Source organism: Amblyomma americanum, chromosome 7 (assembly GCF_052857255.1).
Source record: "Amblyomma americanum isolate KBUSLIRL-KWMA chromosome 7, ASM5285725v1, whole genome shotgun sequence".
In the NCBI taxonomy this organism is placed as follows: Eukaryota; Metazoa; Arthropoda; class Arachnida; order Ixodida; family Ixodidae; genus Amblyomma; species Amblyomma americanum.
The window spans coordinates 117,758,245-117,780,563 of NC_135503.1; the positions used below are offsets into that span (position 1 = coordinate 117,758,245).

Sequence of the window (22,319 nt, forward strand, 5' to 3'; positions counted from 1 at the left end):
GTAGCCGAACATTCCAAGGACTCGGACCATAGAATCAACTTCAAAGAAACCCGCATGCTCGGAAGCGATACAAATTACCACAAAAGGCTCCTTCTGGAATCCTGGCACATCCAAGCCACCCCGAACAACATTAACCGCACAAAAAGAAACCTGCCCTCAGTTTTTGCCCAGGGACTTCGCTCTTCAACTCAACGAAAAAAAGTCGCCATTGACCGCCTCCCCACAGTGCGACAGCTGACTAGCAGCCTTAACGCACCCTTCCTCCCCCTCCTCTACGCCTTTCGAATCACAGCTTTCGTTCCTTTGACCCCCTCCTCCCCTCCATACTTAAAGACGCTAGCTACTGCCCTCAGTCACTCCTGATGAAGGAGCCAAGTTCGAAACGTTGGGTTAAAATTAAATATTTTGTTTGGAGATGTGCAGTTTATTATAAGTCTTCAAACCCAGCCAGACGGGCAAATCTGTCAAAATGTTTAGTTTTCAGTTTTCAGCCTTGGATGAAGGCGCAATGGAAGAACACACGGCTGGTGGAAGGTGAAGACGCTTGGCGAGACGTTTTTCACGTGGCGTCTCCGGTACGCGTTTAGCTCTCCGCGCTTCATTCTTCCGTAGGCGGTCAGCCTCACGCCAGGCATTGGCTTTGGGGTAGGTAGAAGCAGCTTCCCGTAGGCTCGAAGATGCCGCTTGCTACACACGCGGGCACCATTCGCGTCATCTTCTTCCATTGCACCTTCTCCCAAGCCGAGCGATCGCTCCGATCATGAAGGCTGCCATATTGGATCACGTGAAGAGGCCGCCATTACACGCCTCCTGCTTGCTCGGCGCGCGCCTCTCCGCTGCTAGTTCACTGTACCGCTACGGCTGCTGCGTCTGGTGGCGATCGGTTCCGACAGGCAGTGTTTCGGCTAATACGGCCGCAAAGGAGTGGGAAGACGACACTATGGTTTGTCCAAAGCTTCGAAGGACATGTGAGAGCCCTGACTTAACCACTTGAGGCGTGAAAACGTGATCAGGCTGCATGTCGCGAAGAGCCGCTCAGATCTCCGTCTCTTCGAGCCAAAGGATGGCTCTCCTGAATGCTTGTCATTTGCATCCGCTGAAGGATTTGCTGATTTATTTAATCGTTATTCCTTTACACGGCAAGTTTAATGCTCCTGCGGCGGCGCAGCTAGGCCGTAGTCGTATGATATACATGCAAACATCGCTCTAAAACGCTCACATGCATATCGTACGCGTTTGTGTACAGTCGTGAGCAAAAGTGGTATACAACACGCAGCCGGTGGCAGAACTCGAGAAAACTGCTTCGAAACGCCATTTACCCAATGTGAAAGGGGTCAGGATAGCTCAAGGGGACCCATTTTGTCTGCAGGCATGTCAGTTGGCTCCTTTCTGTGTGTCGCGCTACTGTTCGGTGAAATGCCGAGCGCTGCCGCAGCAGTACCATACCTACTAATGTTGAGTTAAAATTGCCCTCAGCAAACATGGCCTTTTTACGCAGTCTATGGACTGTTCATAGATTTTTGTCTATGAAGTCTACAGACAAGTCTAGAGAATAGTTTTCAGGCAATACAAATCCTAGAGACAGCCTATAGACACTATGTAGATTTATGGCAATACACTTTTTGTAGGCTTTGTCTACATACAGTGTATAGACTGTGAGTAGACACAATGAAATATCTATACGAAGGCAATATAGTCTATATGAAGTCTATGGACTGTCTGTATTCTGCTTTCGTAAGGATTACGCTACCGATATCGCAGCTCGGCGAGCGCCGGTCATACGCCGGTTGCCTTTGCCGTATGTCGACCATGAATTGAAAACAAAAATATAAGAAACGCCACCCACGCGACTTTCATCGCGTCGGAGCGTTTAGGAGAGAAGGAGCTCGACGCATCGAGCCGAGCTAACTGACATTCTTGTAGATAAAATGGGGCACCGCCGCGATTGTCTCGATCCCAGATAGCTGTTGCTAGATGGCGTTGCAATGCAGTTTTCCAGAGCTGCGCCGCCGCTGCGTGTTGTATACCACTTTTGCTCACAACTGTGCAACCTGTTAACAGTGCTTAGGGTACCTAAAAATTTTCAACGGCTCTGTTAAACACAGAAAGACGGCAAAAATAAATAGCCACACAAATGTTAACTATCATAGTATCAGTACCATGCACAAGCTGTCCCACGAGCTGGCGTGCAATTATTTCGACGGATTCGGCGATGTTATTTTTATAACGCGCGCATGGCACCGCATTAATACATGATGTTCACATTTTTTGTCAGCCTCACATACCAAATTGTGCTACGCTGTACGCTTGATATGCGGACATGAAAATGCTCGAGGTCTCGTTGTTGGTAAGTAATCAGCTTCACTGTGGGCACTTGCCTGCGGAGTCACTTTTAGTGACTGTCTCGCATGGATTACGAGGAAGTCCACCAAACACAGCAGCTGTAACGCGAATGCTTTATTCCGAATATGGTCCAATAAAACCTCGCCACTTGGACCGAAATTCAACTGTATCAACACGACGTCATGTAATACACGGACTGGTGGTAAGCGTTGTCCGCTTGCACGGCTGTGCATTGCACAATCTACAGTAGCGGTATGTAGGAGCTTAAGTCATCCTTCATTTCTGTTCCAAGTTCGTCATCGGGTGCTCCTGTTACTAATGGCCGCACACCATAACTTAAACGAGCAATGAGGTCTAGCTACACAAGCAGACGCAACTGAAAGCACGAGGTGACGGTTTCGATGGCGGAACAGCTTTTTCATGCGGCTGTGTTTTGCACTTACACTCGCAGATTTTCCAAAACGAAACCTTTCTTCGTATATTGGCTATCTATAACGCTGGCTGACGCGCATGGCGAACGGGTGCGAACTAGGGAGTCCTTGTGCAGTTCGGCTCCTTGAAGCTCGCAAATGATCCGGTCCCACACCATGAACTCTCCGTCGCAATTCTCGCTATCGACAACACAGCACGTACATCCTCTGCCTTCCCACGTTTTCGTACAAAGAACATATTCGGCAGCCATTTGCGATATTTGCACTGATGCGTCAAGGCGCACGACTTACGAGGCCCACAATGGCGCTGTGTTACGAGCGCACCTAGCTGTGGCACTTGGCGCTATCTGGTTTCAAGCGGAAGAACTACGCGCTGTAAACGGTCTATAGCAGCCGCTAAAAGTATAGCGCATGCGCACTTCCTTTCCTCAAAATCATCGGCGTCTAGAATGTTGTCAACGCCAGTGAGCACAATTGAACGCTGAAAGCTTTCGCTTTGTATGCCCTGGATTAGCTGAGCTAATCCAAGCACATTAATTTTTCTTATAATGCGTTAGCATTAGAGGGGTCGTCAGTGCAAGCGTAAATGGTGACCGCCGTCTGTGAGTGAGTGTAGCCAGTGGCAGGTGGCCGACATGCCACAGTGGGCAAGTGGCAATCTGCCCGCCGAACGAACTTGGTATATTACTATCTATGCGAGCTATACCGTATACTATACCTTGGATATAACGAACTGTAGTGTCTTAACCTCGGATATAATACGACATGACGAGCTTTACTGTGTTAGTTATGGTTATAATTGAAATTTCATGCGTTGATAGCATTCGACGAACTTTCGTGAGCTGCCTCTGATATAACAAACAAGTAGCGCTTGACCGCGGTTATAACTAATTTGTACCTCCTCGGATATAACGAACATGAGTTTGTCAACCTCAGATATATAAAGGTTACGATCCACTGAGGGTCGCATTAGAGTTTCTTAGGTTACTGTGGGTGGCTCGATGGTTGGTTGGCACTAAAATTATAACTAATCGTGCCGCCTTACCAACTACTGCACTTGCGGAAGGTTATTCACATTTATTGGAGGTCCCGGTAGCCCCGGCTGGTTCAGAACACAGCTAGGTCCGTGAAGGCCACCTGGCGGAGGATAAAACTCGGCCGGCCGAGCCTGGCTACTTCGCAAAGGGCGAGGGGAGCCAAAAGACGAGAATGATGACGGAATGAACAGGCGGGAATAGTCATTCATGAATTGGTTGTTAGCTGGGTGTGTTCCAGTCGTAAAGTGAACTGATGAGGCCGGCAGTGTGGCTGAAGTTGGCCAGGAAATGCCAGTGCCCAGAATGCACCCGCGCCGGGATTTACGGGTAATATGTGATGTGCGCTGGCCCAGTGGGTGCAGGAGAACGTATGACATACGGAAACCGCAGCCTTAGAAGAGAAGGGGATGCCTCGGCTGCTGGCGATGGTGAAACGACGGCGCACGACACTGGGTTGGAGACGTGCTGCGTGGAGCTCGGGCTGCCGTGTAGCGAGGGAAGTGGTCCAAGCGGGCGACGGGTGCACCGGCTATCGGCAAGAGAGAGCCCACTGTGGCGTTGGTACCGCCTGCTTTGGAACAGAGGGCACAAGTCCGGGACGTAGCGGTCGGAATGGAAATAAAGCAGTCGTACTGAGTCCATTCACGGTGTTGGACGGGGCGCAAGCATGCCACCATGCACTTCGATGGCTGGCTTGTCCGTCGCGGAGGCACAGTCACGTGAGAAGGCGCCAGGTGAGCAGGGATGCGGGGCAGGCGGCTCGGGTGGCGCGTTATGCGCGATAAGGCTTAGGTGTGGCGTGCATGCGTGCCTCGCGACAGGAAGGACAAATCGGCTCACTGTGGTTCAAGGCAGGCGCCACAGTTGGCAAGCAGGGCTGGGCAGGAGGCGCCGTCTGACAGGAGCTCGCAGGTGGATGGTCGTCCGTCGGGGCCGGTGGAGCAAACTTGGGAGAGACCGGGGTGGGGAGCGGCTCCGGTGGAGTAGCTGGCAGAGGGAAAGCTTAAGCAGCTATGAAGGGGGATTAGGCCAGTGGTCGCGAGGTGAGTGGCGGCGCAGCGTCCGAGCCCCGAATGGCAGCGCAGAGAGTCGGCGGGAGCTCCAAGCCACAATACGCCGTCAGGCCCTTTTTGAAGTCGGCGTAAATGCCTGGAGGCGGCAACCGCAGTTTTATCAGGAGGCTGGGTGGGAGTTCGCGGCTCGCGTGCTGATAGCTCAGCAGCTTGCCGGACACAACATGAAAGTGCGAGTCCAGCAGCGCCAGCCACAAAACGCAGGCAGCCCGGGCAGCCGAGGAAGGAAGGAGCGCTGATACGGCTGGAGGAGCTCACCGGATGCGATTTCAGGTGCAAACATGGCGGCCAGATGATGCTGCCGAAAACCGGGCGAGAACAACGAGCGTGTAGCGGCAAGGCGAAGTGGAGGGGCAGGACAGGCAGGAGTGCAGAGCCGGTGGGGGCGGCGTTTCGTAGTTCGAAGCTGTCGTCCAGAGTCACCAGATGTGCGTGGAAGGTGATCCACATTCATTGGAGGTCCCGGCAGCCGCCGCTGGTGAGCCGGCAGAGCGCGCTGTCGACGTTGCTGGCCAGGCAGATTGCCGAAAACGTTCTCATCTGCGCGAGCGAGCCCGCACTCCGGATGAGGGGAGGAAGGGTGCATAGGTATTTTCCAAAGATATATGCATAGAACTCCTTGTATACGTTAACCATCTTATTAATATTGGTAACGGCATTGCCTCACATATCTATCCGCACGAGAATCTAATGTTTGCCTACCTGGTTTTCTCTTGCCCTCTTTCAGGCTACCTCTGTTCTTTAGCGCCTGCTCGTTCTTCTGCATATTGTACCCCTTTTTGCCTTACCTTACCTTGCGCTTATTGATTGACAGTTATGCCGCTTCTATTCTATATATGGTGTTATAGGCGTACTTGCTTTGACGCTTCTCACAATGCAATACAGTAGGACTTAATCAAATATTTTTTTCTGTCTCCTCAACTACATTACCAGTACTCTGACTTGCTATTCTTCCCCGTATTTGGTACTTCGTAAAAATTTTCAGATTATACCATTCATTGGTTGAACACTGAGGTGGCCGTCATCGGCTAAAGCAGAATATCTTTTCTGTAGTGAAATAGGTTTGGTCTGAAATAAAAAAACAAGTATTGTTTGCAGTTACAAATCTGCACAGTCGTACATAACACACGTAAGCGTGAAATTATTACACGAGGGGAGTTTGGTTTTATTAATTTTTTTCCTGTTCTGAGGGTGCCAAACTAGGGTGCAGGCAACAGACGGAAAATTACGGCTTGTGTACCGATATATGGCCACACGGTGGGGATACAGCGCTAGTAGCGGAGCTTCAGCGCAGAACGTCGCTTCACACAATTTTCAGCAGTGAATTAAAATTGTAATCTGCGGACGCAAGGCAACATTTTTACATTTGCAAAACGATCTTACATTAAAAGTGCACAAAGGGCGTGGACAAGGACACAAGAGGACATTATGCCATGTATGCATATATACATGGTGTTTCACCTAACACTTTACACAGTTTTTAAAAATAGACTTCTCGAGTAACAAGAGCCCTTTTTTTTCAACATAACATTGTCAGCGGTGTATATATCAGAATACAGCTAAGACGTGCTAACTCTCAGGCTGGTTAGCAAATAATAAATAACTTTTAACTGTTACCTTTGTAGGCTGTTTAATTTTTGAGAGGCGTGTAGCCCACCGAAAGTAATTTCGATAAACGCGGCTGCCCTCGGCGTTGTGGCCCAACACGTTTTGCCTATTTCCACGAGTTAAGTGCCCTGGAGAGGTTGCTTTGCACGCAAGCTTCTCCAAAGCGCATGCATTTTTGCGCGATGGAGCAGAATTTGTTGGACCGCAGCACCGATGGTAACCTTGTTTTCGAAATTATAAAAAATGATATGGACATTAATTGCGGTGGGCCACATGCCTCTCAAAATTAAGAAGCCTGATAATAATATTTAAACAGTTACCTATTCAATATCAGATAACTAGCCTGCTGTTAGCACGCCTTGCTTTATTCTCATGTACTACGCTGCTGACAATGTCACGCGGAAAATTTAAAAATCCTGTGAGGTGTAGCACTCAGTGCATATATATATATATATATATATATATATATATATATATATATATATATATATATATATATATATATATATATATATATATATATATATATATGTGTGTGTGTGTGTGTGTGTGTGTGTGTGTGTGTGTGTGTGTGCGCGTGCGTGCGTGCGTGTGTGTGTGTGTGCGCGCGCGCGCGCGCGTGTATGTGTGTGTGTGTGTGTGTGTGTGTGTGTGTGTATGTGTGTGTGTCCTCCGAAAGCAACTCTGGCTATGAGAGACGCCGTAGTGAAGGGCTCCGGAAATTTCGACCACCTGGGGTTCTTTAACGGGCACTGACATCACACAGTACAAGGGACTCCAGGGGCTCGTTTGACAAACTTAATTAGGGAGCCAACAGTCTCCGAAACTAATGTGCATAGGGGAATAATTTTTTTATGTGGTGTGTTTATCAATGGAATAAAAATTCTTAGTTTGATCTATCGCCTAAGGAACATTACTTTAAAGCGCAAGAAAACAACCATGCCGTCCGTGGGATTCGAACCCACGACCTCCGAATATCGCCTCCGGTGCTCTACCAACTGAGCTACGGTGACGGCTGTCCAATCTGCTACTCTCTTAGGTATTTGTTTATTGGGTGTATGCAAACCTTGAGAGTGTTCGCCAGCGCCACCCTTGCCCATAGCGGTGGACGTAGCACGTCCTTTAATAGAGCGAGTATGACGTAGAATGTCATTTAACGGCGATGGTGGAAACTGGGAGAATCCTCTTATGCAACCTACGGCATCAAGAGTGGGAGAACCGATACACACACACACACACACACACACACACACACACACACACACACACACACACACACACACACACACACACACACACACACACACACATATATATATATATATATATATATATATATATATATATATATATATATATATATATATATATATATATATATATATATATATATATATATGCACCTGGGTTTTCGGTGACTGTTGGTTTCCTTAATATGTTTGTCAAACGAGTTCCTCTTTTCATTTGTTTGTCTGCTAATAGCTTTACGGGGGTCTCGGTTCTGGCAGTCTTGATGCCATAGGTAGCATTAGAGGGCTCTCGCACAGTTTCTGCTCTCGCCATTAGATGACGTTCTACGTCACACTTGCGGTATTACAGGATGTGCTACGATCACCGCTATGGACGAGGGTGGCGCTGGTGAACACTCTGAACGTTCGCTTACACGCAAAAACATAAATACCCACGAGAGCAGCAGATTGGACAGCCGTCGCCGTAGCTCAGTTGGTAAGAGCACCGGACGCGACATTCGGAGGTTGTGGGTTCGGATCCAACCGGCGGCATGGTTGTTTTTTCTGCTGCTTTATAAGTAATTTTCTTTAAAGGCAAATGATTGCGTTGGGTGGCTGAAGGAGCTGTGCATGAGGGCGAACTGAAATCACACCGTTTTACACAGCGGGCAGGAGAACCTGCCGCCACATCTTGTCACCGCAGTACTGATATTATGGCGCTTCGAAAAAATTTTGTTCAGCAAAATTAACAAATGCTATTGCTCACCGTGATCGTCATTGTGGGGAAACGCGTATCCGTTGCCGAGAACTGGGAGTAAAGCACACGTGATCACGCATGCGAAAGACACACGTGAATAAATGTCAAAGTTATAAGCACAGGTACTCGTTAGGGAAACTAGTAAATGCTAATAACATGTGCAACAAGAATGGTGCAAACTACATCTGCCGCACGTATATCTGACAGCGGCTTGTAGGCTGCCAGTGGCCATGACAGGAGTTTCAATCAGTGAAGCGCCAGCTGAAGAGGTGCCGCGTTCACAGGACCAGCCGCTCGGTCACTGGAGAAGCGCACCACACACACGCACGACACGGCTGAAACATACAACGCGGGGCAGGTACTGACACAACTTCAATAGCGTCTGCTCTGTTCTAGTGGTCTTTGTCACTTTCAGCGGTTTACTTGCTACATGAGCCCTGCAGAAGAGAACCCAGGCGTGCCCTTAGCGGTTGCACGTCCTTCTCGGGGCACAGGCGAAGGCGGAACTCGTTCTGCAGCACCGAAAGCAACTCGTCCGCGTCGGTGATCTCCCGCTTCTCAACGGCGTCGTAGCCGGCGTGGCGCGCACGGCGCCTGAAGGAGCCGTTGAACAAAGTGAGCCGCGTGTCACCGTCCGAGCGCCCCACCATGAGCAAGCGCTGCATGACGGAGTCCCGATGCGTAGACATGTACCAGTTGAACACTTTGGTGTCGAACCAGTAGTGGTCCTCCATCTCAAGGCGGTACAGCGGCACCCAGTCTTCGCGCCCGCGCACACACAATTCCAGCGTGCCCGGTCGCCAGTAGTGGCTGCCTTCCAACGGCCTTAGCACGTACGGGTTATCCGCGCTGGCCGCGCTCTGATCCATGCGCAGGGGCAGGTACGGATTGGCCAGACCGAAACCAACATCTACCAGGTACTCGCCTTCGGGCAGCTCGACGATGAGGACTAGGTGCTGCTTGACCGTGAGCGGCGTGTCGGGGGCTACTCCCCTGCGAACGCGGGCCATGCGCAGCCGGAACCGGTAGCCCAAGGCCTCGAGTAGGCGGGCGAAGAGCGAGTTGAGCTCGAAGCAGTAACCGCCGCGACCGCGCTCGATCATCTTGGAGAAGAGTGAGTCGGCGTCCAGTTCGATGGGCCGGTAGAGCAGGACGTCGACATTCTCGAATGTGATGCGTTCGATGTGCGCTTCGATGAGGAGCTGCAGAGAAGCCAGGTCGGCGGCGCGGGGCCTGGACACCCCGATGTAAGCCAGGTACGCGGCCGTCTGCTCGCTGCTCAGCGGATCCATTGTGCGCTGGCGCCTACGTCAAACTGACGGCGTCGACTGCCTGCCAAGTGGTCTGCTGCCGCGTGTGCGAGCAGCCGGTGGAGAGGGAAGTTGCCTCGGCTCTTTGCACGGCAGTCGGACCGCCGCGGCCTCTCGGCGCGCGAAGGAGGGGGCGAACGAGGAACCTGTGCTGATATTCTGCCGCTGCAACGAACCAGCAGTTGTGCAATCGCTGGGCAACGCGAGGCGCGGCGCGAGCAGAACAGACGCAATAGGACGCTGAACTTCAGATAAGCACAACAGTGCGGTGAGTCGTTGCTGTCGTTTTTACTGCGGAAAGCAATTTGTGTCTCCTCGCTCTCGACGCGGCACCGCCAGGAGAAGCGAAATCCGTGGGACGCTTTCTTGCTCATTTTTGTACCCATCTCCCGGCGACGACACACCGACACGTTCTTTGAATGTAATCCGCTGAGATGGGAAAGGGAGGCTTTTGGACTCTACTTTTCGCTGCATGATATTTTACTCTTGCATGAGGCAAAGGCACAGAGCTTGACAGTCAACTTCGTCCGTAGTCGGGCCAAGTTTTTGTTCACGTGGACTGCGAAAAGAAACTACGCTGAGAGGGCAAAATGCTGGAGACTAACACTTGTTAGACGGTTGTCTGCGCGCTGTTTATCCGTTGTTCGAGTCGAAAACATGGTTGCAGACCGAGTCAGTAATACTTAGCCGAAAAAACAAAATTGCACGGCGACATCACAATCAGGAATTTAGACGGCAGTTACTATCTAATACCACCTGATAACTAGGGCTCTTGCGAGAGCAGGTGGTTTTTACGAGAGCTGTGCCTGTCTCGCAAAAATGAATTTCCAGCTAGCCCAATCCTAAACACGTTTTAACATCTTGTGAAGCGCTTTGGACATGCAGTAAATCGTCTGGTCACACAATGTTTCTAAACTTAAGAAGAACAAAAGTTTATCAGCGACTACATCATGGCAATTTACGAAAACTCACAGTCTACGAATTTTTCTTCTGTGTTTACAAAGAAGTGGTTAAAATCTTATGTTACAGAATTGTGCACGACAGGAAGCATTTATAAAGCCGCTGGTTTTATCAGCGTCCCCTCTCGCCCAATGCTTTCTCCCCCGGAGTTACATATGTTTTCATGCTTCTTTCCCTGGACGTTATTATAACCTTACCCCAAAAGAACCTGGTGCGGCACAGAATCGTGTGATGAAGGGTGACTTGACGACCTTGACGGAATGTACCGCTTGGCGTTGTTTGCTGGTCTGTTGGTGTCTGTGCGTGACACCTTATTTCAGTTATTTATTTACCCTCAGTGCTCAAGGATATCACTGAGAGGAGATGGTGAATCGAAGAAATATAAAGCACAAAACAGCATGGCATTTGCTTCGGCCACAAAATACTCTCAGGAACTTTATGATAAGCTAAAGTATGTACGATGAATACGTAACAGGGTAAGTTGCCGCCCTTCCTTCCCATCGTTTTTTTTTTACCCCTCTCTCAGGCATCTTTTCAACTGCGGGCTTTGTGTGTTGAAGCTATCCTTTATATTTCGAGCCGATTTCTCGAAGAGAATTTGTGGCTTATTTCATGGTTTCAGCTTTTCAGTTCGGTTGTGCACGATAGCATGTTTTGTGACGAGCGATTTCATTTTATTCGAGCCACGCTTAACGCCGCAGACGAGCGGAAAGCAAAATAAAAAATCAGGGCGATTTCTTTCGCTAACGTGAACTCAAAGTGAGTAGTTTTATTTAGAGGTCGGTCTCAGAGAGCGCGAGCCCGACACTGTTTACGTGTTCTCCTTTCGTGGTCCGAGACCGCAACCCTCTCCGTCCTCGACACGAGACCGTAGAACGAGCGAACTGAAATTTTGGATGTTCTTAGCGATACGTTTCACAGAATCGACGTCCCTGCGTTTATCAGTGCGTTTTGCCAAGCGGGCTGTATTGAATCAACCCGCCCGGCGCAAAGCGCTAAGCCCGACTCACTGCAACGTTCATTTGAGCCTGACGAGCTAATTTTCGCCCGCGAAGCCGTCTAGACCAGTCTGTCATGTATTCATGCTAGTTCATTACTGTCTGCGTCGCGCTTTTGTGTCGGTTAGTAAGACCAACTCGCCCACTTTTCCCTTTCCCTATAGTTCACAGCCGCCAACAGCGATACCGAAACTGGCACCGCGTTTTAAGGTAACTGCCGTTATTTCAGTGGAAATCGAGCGGACCGGGCTCGTCTTCGCGACTTCGTCTACTTCGTCTCCTCCACTTAATCATGACCTTCTCCTACAGCGCCCGCGTTTCGATAGAGGCGAAACGCGAAAGACGCCTGTCTACTGTGCGATGCCAGCGTCAGTGCACGTTAAAGACCCCAGGTGTGGTTGAAATTACTCCGGAGCCCTCCACTACGGCATTTCTTTCAGAACGAAAGGTCTACCTCACGACCGAAGCTGCATAAGCCGTTTCATAGGTGAACCCTGACCGAAATAAACATTGCCTTGACCGGGTTTCGAACGCGCGGCGGATCGAACAGATCAGCTTCGCTGACCACTGCACGAGTGCACTATGCTATCGCCGCAGAATATCAGGCCTCGTGTTAAACTGCAACACACCCTCGCGCTGTGCACTCCCCGTCGTCGTATCCATCAACATCCATCTGCGGCGCGAATAGATCACATCAGATTAACCTCGATCAGAGCTCAACTCGAGTCAAATATCGTCGCCAGACATGCCCATGACCTCGCACACCAATAGCATTAGCGAAACAGGCTGAAAATATGCTTTTACACGTGCGGTCGGTTCGAATACGGTTAAACTCGACAAGTCTTTTTTTCTTGCACTCCCACATTCCTCCCTAGCGTCACTGTAAAAAATGTGCGCAAATTGAATACATTTCATAGGAAACTTCGATTGCCTCACTGAAAGTATCTGTAGTGACCAAAGACAGAAACCTGTTCACGAATAAAACGGACACTTTCTGTTCTTACAAGAGCTGCACCCGAAGTACCAGTCTCATAGCCTTCCGCTTTAGTAAACAATGCTTTAAAAAGGCTTGAAACTCATTATAATTCAGTTTGTATATTTCTACACTAAAACAGCGAGCATAGGCTGTTTTCAGAATGGATAATATGCATTGAGTGCTGCGGGGCCCTGTGTTTTGCTGCTGTCTTGGTCCCTTGAAGATGATTGCCGCCGGATAGACGCTATTGAGGATGAGGCTCCAACCGCATCGCAGTCCACCAGTGTTGGGGGTTGCTCTTCAACGCCACCGGTGCCACGAGAGTTGGAGAGGGAGGGACCCTTAAGTAGGCTGACTCGTTAAGCACCGCAGGTCCCGTCTCCGAATGACGTTGTTAGACTCCGTTAAAGAAGGAGACTGTACAGGAGGGTTTATTTACATTATTACAAGGATGACAATCAAAAGTTGTGACCTGGAGCTGCACTTGCTGTCGAGTTTAATATCATTCGTCGTCCCTAGATTCCCTAGGTTGAGGACGCCCTCGCCGGGGTGGGAGTGGTCTGAAACTTTCACGATCGCGCGCAAACTCACGACTCTGCACATAAGGTCACATGTTGAGCGCGAGAGAGAGAAGGATGCCGTCGGGGTCATGCCGACCGCGGTAGGTGACGTCAACTGGCCAACCAAAGGTTCCCTCGCGCTGCTGACGCCTGTTCTTCATCAGTTGACAGCCCAGGCGTGAGACCAGAACGCAAGGTTGGGTAAAGAAGCCGAAAGGGGTCGTTTGTCCGTTGAAATTCTTGCGCAGATTGTGGACGATGACCGCCAGCCCGCCGCGGTGCTCCCAACGCCGACGAGCCACCGGAAACGGGGCTCTTGTGTTCCCCGACATAGGAACGGAGATTGGGAACATAACGTCCGCTTGCTCGTCCTTCCGGCCTCCGCTCTTTCCGGTCCCATATTTCGGCCGGGCGGTGCTTGCTAATTGGAACCAGCTGACACCTGCCTTTATTCCGCGTGGTCCTTAACGGCAAGCCTTGGAGCAATCACCATCGAGTTGCTCGGAGCCACTGAGTTGAAGCCTAAATGTTGGCTGCCAGCAGGCGAGACTTGCTGTCATCCTTGCAAATCCAGTCTGGCTCTCGACTTTCGTAACAGGTACTCCGCCGCCCGAAATATCTTGACTGGCCAGCGCTCCCAACCGCTGGGCAGGAAGAGATGAGCTTGTGTCCGCGTTGTTTTCCTGGCTTGCGACACCAACTCCCAAGGCAAAACGCAAAGCACCAAACTACGAACAGAGGAAAGCGTCGGTAAGACGTTCCAAACAACTTAGCACTGCTCCACACGTAAGAGCTCGGAATTCACCCAGAGAGGAACTCGCACGTCTCCCGGACGAAGATATCACAAATATTGAGGCATGGACAGCGCTGCAGATGAAAACCGTCGCCAGACACTCTACGGCAGCAAACACCACGGTCGAAACTCCGGCAGTTTACCCGCACCTGTTACATCTGTGGGAAGCCAGGAGATCAGTGACAAGGAGGTGGACAAGGCAAAAGTTAAATCGCAAGCTGAAGACCAAGATTGCAGAACTCACCAAAAAAGCGGATGACTACGCACATAACCTCGCTAACCAAACTGGCTCAAGGTGTGTGATGAGCTCAACGGTAGAATGGGCACGGCTAAAGCATGGGGACTCCTCAGATCCCTTATCGACCCGAACTCAAACCGGAAAGAGCAAACAGACACGCTCTGTAACGCCTTGCACAGCTATAAAGGGGACAACGAAGCCCTCATTGCAGAACTTGCACGGAAATTCCTCGAGCTGGGATCCTCGTACCCTCTCCCTGCGTACACCGGTGCACCCAATGAAGAGATGGACCAAGGCGTAACGGTTGAGGAACTGAGGGCGTAGCTTGACGTCATGCGTAAGAACACCGCTCCTGGACAGGACCAGATAAACACCAAAATGCTCTTTAATATGGATGACATCTCCTTAAGAAAATTAGTGAAATACTTCAACACGCACTGCTGGCACAAGGGCCAGATCCCCGGCTCCGGGAAATTGGCTATAGTGCGATTTATTCCCAAGCCCAATAAGCCATGCGATATTCATCATTTACGACCGATCTCCCTGACGTCGTGTCTGGGTAAACTGTTCGAGAGGGTCGTGAACGCCCGACTGAAACGACTCTTGAGGAAGACTGATATCCTCCCTCACACGCTGTACAAGTTTAGAGAAAAGATGTCTACACTGGATATTCTCCTCCGTATCAGAGAGGATATTCTGGACAACCCCGGCAGATGTCAGGTCAAGGCCATCCTTGCGCTCGATTTAAAATGGGCATTTGACAATGTCAACCACCAGGGAATACTGGATGAGCTTAACAGCATCAACTGTGGTGACCGCACATATAATTACGTGAGAGACTTTCTCTCCAATAGAAAAGCGTCAATAAGTATTGGTGATCGGACCTCCTCTCCGTTCAATCTAGGTTCCAAGGGCACCCCGCAGGGAGCGGTCTTGTCTCCGCTTCTCTTCAGCCTGGCCATGAGTGGGCTACCAGAGAAGCTAGACCGCATCCAAGGCATTGAGCACGCTATATACGCCGACGACATTACGATCTCGTGTTGCAGCGGTAATGAAGGGGAAATTCAAGGCCGGCTTCAGGAAGCAGCGAATGTCGTGTGCCAGCATGCGGCGAGGTATGGGTTAACGTGCTCTCCAGAGAAATCAGAGTTACTCCTGATCGACCGTGGCAAGAGGCAGAATACGGGGCTTTTGCCGTCCACTCCCTCTGTCGCCATTACGGTCCAGGGTATGAGCATTCCGATCAAGAAAGAGATCAAGGTCCTGGGAGCCATCATACCCAGCGGCAAAACTAACACCACTACAATCAGGCAGCTCCAAGCCTATTCCGAAGAAGTCTCTAGAATGCTACGCCGGGTAATCAAGAAAAGAAATGGGCTAAGAGAGAAGGAGGCCCTAAGATTAGTTCAGGCTTTCATTTTCTCTAAACTAACATACGCCACGCCGTACTTACGGCTTAGCAAAAAAAAGAAAGACCAACTAGATGTTATTATTCGAAAGGCAGTTAAGACGGCGTTGGGACTCCCTTTATGCACATCCACTAAGCGCTTACTACAGCTGGGGATCCATAACACCATCGACGAACTAATAGAGGCCCACCGTGTAAATCAAATTGTCAGGCTCTCAACATCTAAGCCTGGCAGGAAAATATTACAGAAGCTGAGAATCAGTCCACCCCGGGAAGTCGCTGACAAGATCGACATGCCCATGCAGATGAGATCACACATTACGACTCACCCCATACCAAAGCCCATGAATGAGGAATATAACAGAGCACGGAGACTAGCCAGAGCTAGACACCTCTCTAAGCACTGGGATGGAAACAAAGACACGATCTACGTCGATGCGGCTGGACCCGTTAACGGATGCGCGGCAATTGCAGCAGTTTCACCCCGGGGGGATATCATTGCAAGCAGCCTTATCCAAGCGGTGGATACCACATCGGCTGAAGAAGCAGCTATCGCACTTGCGATATCAAAGAACAGCGAGGCAACGGTTATGTCCCACTCACAAGCAGCGTTACGCAATTACCTCAGAGGCAGCGTTGGCGCTCCGTGTTGGGAAATTTTGGAAAGGTGTAATCCTTCCAACATCCAGATCTTCTGGACGCCAGGGCACCTCTCAATGACGGGCAATGCGGCGGCCAACACAGCTGCTCGAGCTCTCCTCCTCCGAGCATCTGGCACGCAGCCTCTCTCTGACATAGTTGACAACCCCTCACCCTTACTAAGCTACACAGAAATTACGGAGTACTATAAGATCACAAGAAGGAAATATCCTCTTCCTCACAAAACCCTAAGTAAATATGAAGATCACATAATCAGGCGACTACAAACTAATACTCTGCCAAATCCTTACCTAATGAGTAAATGGTACCCAGAAACCTACCATTCGTCCTGCACCTTCTGCGGAGCAGTTGGCACACTCTTTCACGCGGTTTGGGAATGTAAAGAAAACCCGGACTTGGACAGCAATCCCGATCCGACTCATGAGCGCTGGGAGGCAACCCTTCATAGCCACAGCCCACTCGACCAGAAATCACTGGTTGAGAGGGGCCGGATTATGATGACGACCAATGGGTTCTCGTACTGAACCCACCCAGTTTTTGTGCTCTGAATAAATGTTTTTCCTCCTCCTCCTCCTCGGAATTCACCCAGGACCCACCAGGCCAAACAAAATCCTGCTTCCTCTAGTGTCAAACGACCCTCTAGGGCCAAACACAATCCTACTTCAGAATACTGACACCTCAGGTTTGCCCGATATTAGGGTCAAATCAGCGTCCCTTCTGAGATCGCCAGAAACAGACTGCCATGTTGTACGATAAGCGGTGGAGTGTCAAAGCCTACATATTTTGAAAAGAAACTCCATTCCTGTCTGCGTCTTTCGGCTGGGTACAATGCACCAACTAGCCCAACAACGTGTGTTTGCTGTGATTGTGTTACAATTATATTTGGTGTGGGTTTATTATCTGACTAAAAAGGTACAGACAGTTACAGTATGCTAATCTTAAGCTGGTCCTTTCCTTCCAGCAGAGCCAACAAAGCTATGGATTTCGGGCAGCGGAACAAAGAAGCCCGCAAGGACCAGCGCGGCCTGGCTGCACGATTTTCTGTGCTAATAATCCACCTTTAAATTTTCATGTTTTCAAAGTTCCCTGGCTGCTTTCTTCAAATAAACATGATCTCGCGCAAACCGTTTGGTGTCATAATACACATTTAACGAGCCATAACAACAAAATACGGTAGAAAACAGTCAACCTGAAAATATAAGGACACCATAAACAGCCTGGGAAAAATAGAAAGACTTTTCACAAACATATTCTGTAAGTCAAAACAGAACACGTAAGTTGAAAAACAGGAGAGCTCAAAACAGAAAACGTTGCGTTAAAGAAAAGAAAACCTCAAAACGGGAAAAACAAAACTACAGACATTTTCTGAAAACTACACTACAAAATTGTCAAGCAACAGCGTTATCAGAAAATTTCTGTATTTTTAAAGAAAATTTTTTTACAGTGCTTAAATAGCGGCTGAAGTATTCGCTGAGAAGAGCGAGAGCTCTTGCTGCTTTTCTTTTGCTCAAAAACACTAACAACTGATTTCTTCAGCGTCAAGATTCATTGCTGACGCGATCAGTGAACCAAGACAGATCAGCACGAGAGAGAGAGCGCGTAGAAGACAGAGAAAAACTTTACTTCTCTTCGCATGCTCGGTTCGCTGGTTCAAGTGGGTGGCTTGAGGCTGCAGCTCGGTCGGCGCTGTGTGGCGGTTACCCAACACATGTGTAACATGCTTTGATAGTAGTGGCCCTAATCTCGTGCGAAGTGTAGCACGATGAACAGAGGAACTATCCTATCAACAGGGGACTAAGGGTAGGAGGGGTCGAACTTGCGTGGGAGGTAGCCCGCTGAGTGACTGGCGCATGGAGAGTACCGTGCAGTGCGTGCATTATCAAGGTAGGCGGCACGAACATCACAGCGAAATGGCCAGTGCATTTGAGTATGTGGTAGTTGTAGCAACAAGGCAGGCACTTAGTTTGCACTTGTGAATGCATATATACTCCCAGTGGGTGGGATGTGAGGAAGATTAGAAGATTAAGGAGGGCGAGGCGGCGCAGTGACTTAGTTATTTGAGTATATTGGAGGAGCGGAAGCCATTCCAAGTAGAATAAGCTCATCTAGGTTTCAGTACCTGTGAAATGTACTGGCCTCATGTGCTTGAGAATATAGAGATCTTGAAAGGATAACAGATGATTCTGGTTGGTGATGCAGAAGAGTTTCCGTGTTTCAGCGCAATGAAACTAATTAACGGCAATTATGTGACCTCCCCTGATCTACAGATTGACAGATATAAAAATGTACACCTAAAAGGACACAGCAACAAAGTGCGCAGTGGTAACGGTGAGCACCTTGCAGCACATTGCAAGGCCTGCGACTGTAAAACCCCTTTAGGAGAGGGCCGTAATTCTGTAGCATCGCGATGACCAGCTAACAAAAGACACTGTGGAAGCGGCCGAGAATGCGCGACAGTGGGCCCTTTGTACTGGTACTGCTGGCGTAGGCAGAAAGTGATGACATTATGTGTGTGTCCATGATGTTTAATTTTGTTTCACTTTTTCTAGCAAACATCAAATGTATGTAGGTGTATATGCTCCCGACCGTGCAATAAATCGTCAGCTGAAAGTTCGTGCTTCTCTTCGTGTTTAATCTGTCGTAACGCGTTTGTTTGAGCAATGTTTTTTTAACTTACTCTCTTTTGAATTTGGTAGGCTCGAAAACCATAGCAAGCTATCAACACATCACGGACAAGTGTGTTGATAGCGGCAAAGCTACCGGTTCTATCTCTGTGAGTTGCGATCGTACAGACTCTTTCACAGGTCCTTCTGCAGGCATAATTTTATTTCATTTATTCAGTACCCACATCGCCCGAAGGCACTGCAGGGGGGGGGGGGGGTAAGGGTTACAAAGTTACAAAGCAAGACCAGACACGCGAGCTCGTGCCGCACGGTTATGAAATTCTCATTGTGCACAAAACACTCAAATGCAATGAACATCGAGAAAAGGAATACTCAGAGCCACAGTCAACACTCAACTGAACATCGAAAAGAATAAATCCTTCGATACAACGCTGGCAACAGTGCGAGGCAGCTGGATCCACTCTAGAATTGTTTGGGGAAAATGAATCTTGGAGTCTGTACGGCAACAAATTTCGCGCTCCTTTAAATGATATTCCGTACTTTCAGAGACGTAGTATAGGACGATATATATATATATATATATATATATATATATATATATATATATATATATATATATATATATATAATTCATCTTTGACATGTAATTTTGACATGCAATTCATGTCGAAAACTTCATTCGAGAAGTTCGGATCCTTCTGCTTTCGGAGGTGTGGGCGGGTTCGATACTTGGTTTCTCCAGATTAACGCTAATAACCTTTCATAAAATAAAGACTTACACGAAACTGAAGTCGCCCCAATGAAAAAGGCGATGAAAGTGAAATGGGCGCATTACCTGATTTCTGCTGCTGAAAGGGTTATGATTCAGTGCCATGGGTTTTGCTTAATTTCGTTGCACCGCTTTATGAGCACTGCTTAAAAAATGGTTAATATGCGTTTTTAAGACGATGTTAATCCAATTAGATGAGCAAATTCGGTCTGCGCCTTTTCTTTATCCATTTTTCCGTGATTCCAGATGGAATCATATTGGGACCTGGTGGATGTTATGTACGTAAGATCATGAGTGCAGTAAAAATATTTAGCCACGAAAAGCATTGGAACAATGCCAGTCTATATAGCTTCAGAGACTTCTGACGCGCTTCTCACGTCGAAATAGCCAGTATAACAGGTTGCACAGCGTGCACTTGTACTTTTTGTGCAGTGTTTGGACCTGTGCACGGTCTAGTCCAAGCGCTGGATCTGCTGGGAGGATGTGTGTAGGGGTAGAGCGGCCACATTTCTTTTTTTCCTTTTGAATTTTAATGCAGTGAAGAGGAGGCCATTGGCAGCACGCAGTCGGTACCGACGGTATACTGCTTTCTATATGAAGTAAAGTTTATCAAACAAAATTCTGAAAGCTTGACTGAACGAAAAAAGTTTCGGAGTATTATTGTTGTAAACGTGTTCCCTCTTCTCACGGAGGTTCTCATTATTCCCTGTATTCCATCTTTGTAAGGAAGAAAGGAAGGCCTCAGACGTTGCTGGCACATACCCACTACGGGGGAGTGGCCAAGACACAGGCGGTTAATTGCTGGATACAAGAAATTTTTGACAGGAAAAGGAGTGGTGATAGTATGTAGGCTGATAGATTAGAAGACGAAAGGACAGGGGTCCTGTTAACTTGGAGATCGAAGACGGCGCAATGGCTTAATGTGCATAATAGTATACAATGCCTGTAATGTTTCAATGTCGTACTGACTCAGAGAGGGAAGAAGAAATTAGAATGGGAGGCGCTGCGTTTCTCGAAGAAAATTTTGCACAGCAGAGCGCTCACTCTTGTCGCTTCGTTCAAGCAAAGAAGCGCCAATGGAAAGAACAACCGCGATGGACACAGGCAAACCCAGTTGATGAAATGGAATTTGCAAACGACGCTTCCTCAAATGAGAGAAGCGGCGGCAGAACAGCAGGAAGTGATCTATTGTCTCAGGTTCGGCACAAAAATGGCACAATGGGGAAGCCTCTTGGCCAGATCTGTGAAGGTAGAAATTTAGAAGGGGAACCCGACAACGCAAGCGCGTGAAAGAGACCTCTAGTCTGCGTGAGCGCCAGTCTTTGCTACTCCACGGATGCAGAAGATGCTGATATTCGGTAGATGATGTAAGAGCCGAGGCAGCAAATTCCTGAAATATTGTGTAGCTGCGAAACCCCACCACAGCTGTATATGCACACATTGTCAGGACAGCAACAATTGGGCCGCAGAGACAGGCTCTTGCTAAGGAATCTGCAACCTCATTTAGGTGAAAACCCATGTGACCTGGTACCCAAAGCAACCTTACCGAATTAAATGGAGCGGAATCAGAAATTTAAAGATGCCTAATGCCCTAGACTCAGTGGGTGAGGATAAGGAAGAGCAAATGGACAGAGAGTCTGTCATAACCACGACCTGGAAACGGTAGTTTCTAATTTTCGTAAGGCTAAGATTACTGCTAATAATTCAGCCAGAAAAAATGAAGTGAGGTCATAAAGACCGAGAGAAAAAGACCAATCTAGTGAAGGCGAAAAAATCACCACACCTGCCTTTTCGCGATCCTGCGAGCCATCGGTAGCAATAAAAACATGAGAGGGAAAGGACCTTAGGCGGTCCTGACACAGACTCCGAAGAAGCAGGAAGGGCCGCAGCTTTGCGTTCGATGGGAAAATGTCATCGAATTCAATCTGAACAGATGATGAGTTGTTATACAATTGGCGGAATCTGTGAAATGAATATTTATGGCATCAAGGAGAGACTGCACGTAACATATCTGCGGAGTATGAAAACGAGACCAGGTGGCACTAAAAAAGGCGGAAGGTTGACTAAGAAATATTATACTGGAAGCGTGAAGAGGTGAGTCGCACAATTTTTAAATGTTTGAACTGTTAAAAGGCGAAACCTAGCTGATAACGGCGGGATTCGCGCCTCAAGGTGCAGAACAGAATTGGCGATATATTTTGGAAGCCCCAGACAAAGGTGCAACGCCTCACCCTCCAACAGCACAAGAGGGCGAAGTTTATAGCAGGAGCTCCTGAGAATAAAATACACCCGAACTGCAGAATTGGGCGGACGTACATTTTATAAATCATCAGAAGTGTATGCATTCTCATGCCTGACCTAGCACTACAAAGCCTGCGCAGGATGCCAATGCTCCCAACTCCTTTTGCAAAAACTTTTTCAATGTGTGGCCGCCGAAATAGAGTAGAGTCGTATATTACTCCGAGACACTTCACCGTCTGAACTTCAGGAATTATGTTATTTCTATAGACCAGACAGATATTTACAGGAAATGAAACCGGAAATA

General features: G+C 48.6%; 1 protein-coding gene and 1 long non-coding RNA gene across 2 annotated transcripts; one reads left to right on the top strand and one right to left on the bottom strand.

The window, feature by feature from the left end:
• Positions 1–2,489: 2,489 nt before the first annotated feature.
• On the bottom strand, positions 2,490–9,919 carry LOC144099510 (arylamine N-acetyltransferase-like). The gene is made up of 2 exons (XM_077632866.1): positions 8,488–9,919; positions 2,490–5,424 (listed from the first exon to the last, which is right to left on the bottom strand). The coding sequence occupies exon 1, from the start codon at positions 9,768–9,770 to the stop codon at positions 8,898–8,900; it is 873 nt and encodes a 290-aa protein (XP_077488992.1). The 5' UTR covers positions 9,771–9,919; the 3' UTR covers positions 2,490–5,424; positions 8,488–8,897.
• Positions 9,920–9,965: 46 nt separating this feature from the next.
• LOC144099511 (uncharacterized) lies at positions 9,966–17,495 on the top strand. Its single transcript, XR_013307415.1, has 3 exons — positions 9,966–10,056; positions 11,087–11,224; positions 17,346–17,495. It is a non-coding gene; the product is annotated as an uncharacterized LOC144099511 (long non-coding RNA).
• Positions 17,496–22,319: the final 4,824 nt, after the last annotated feature.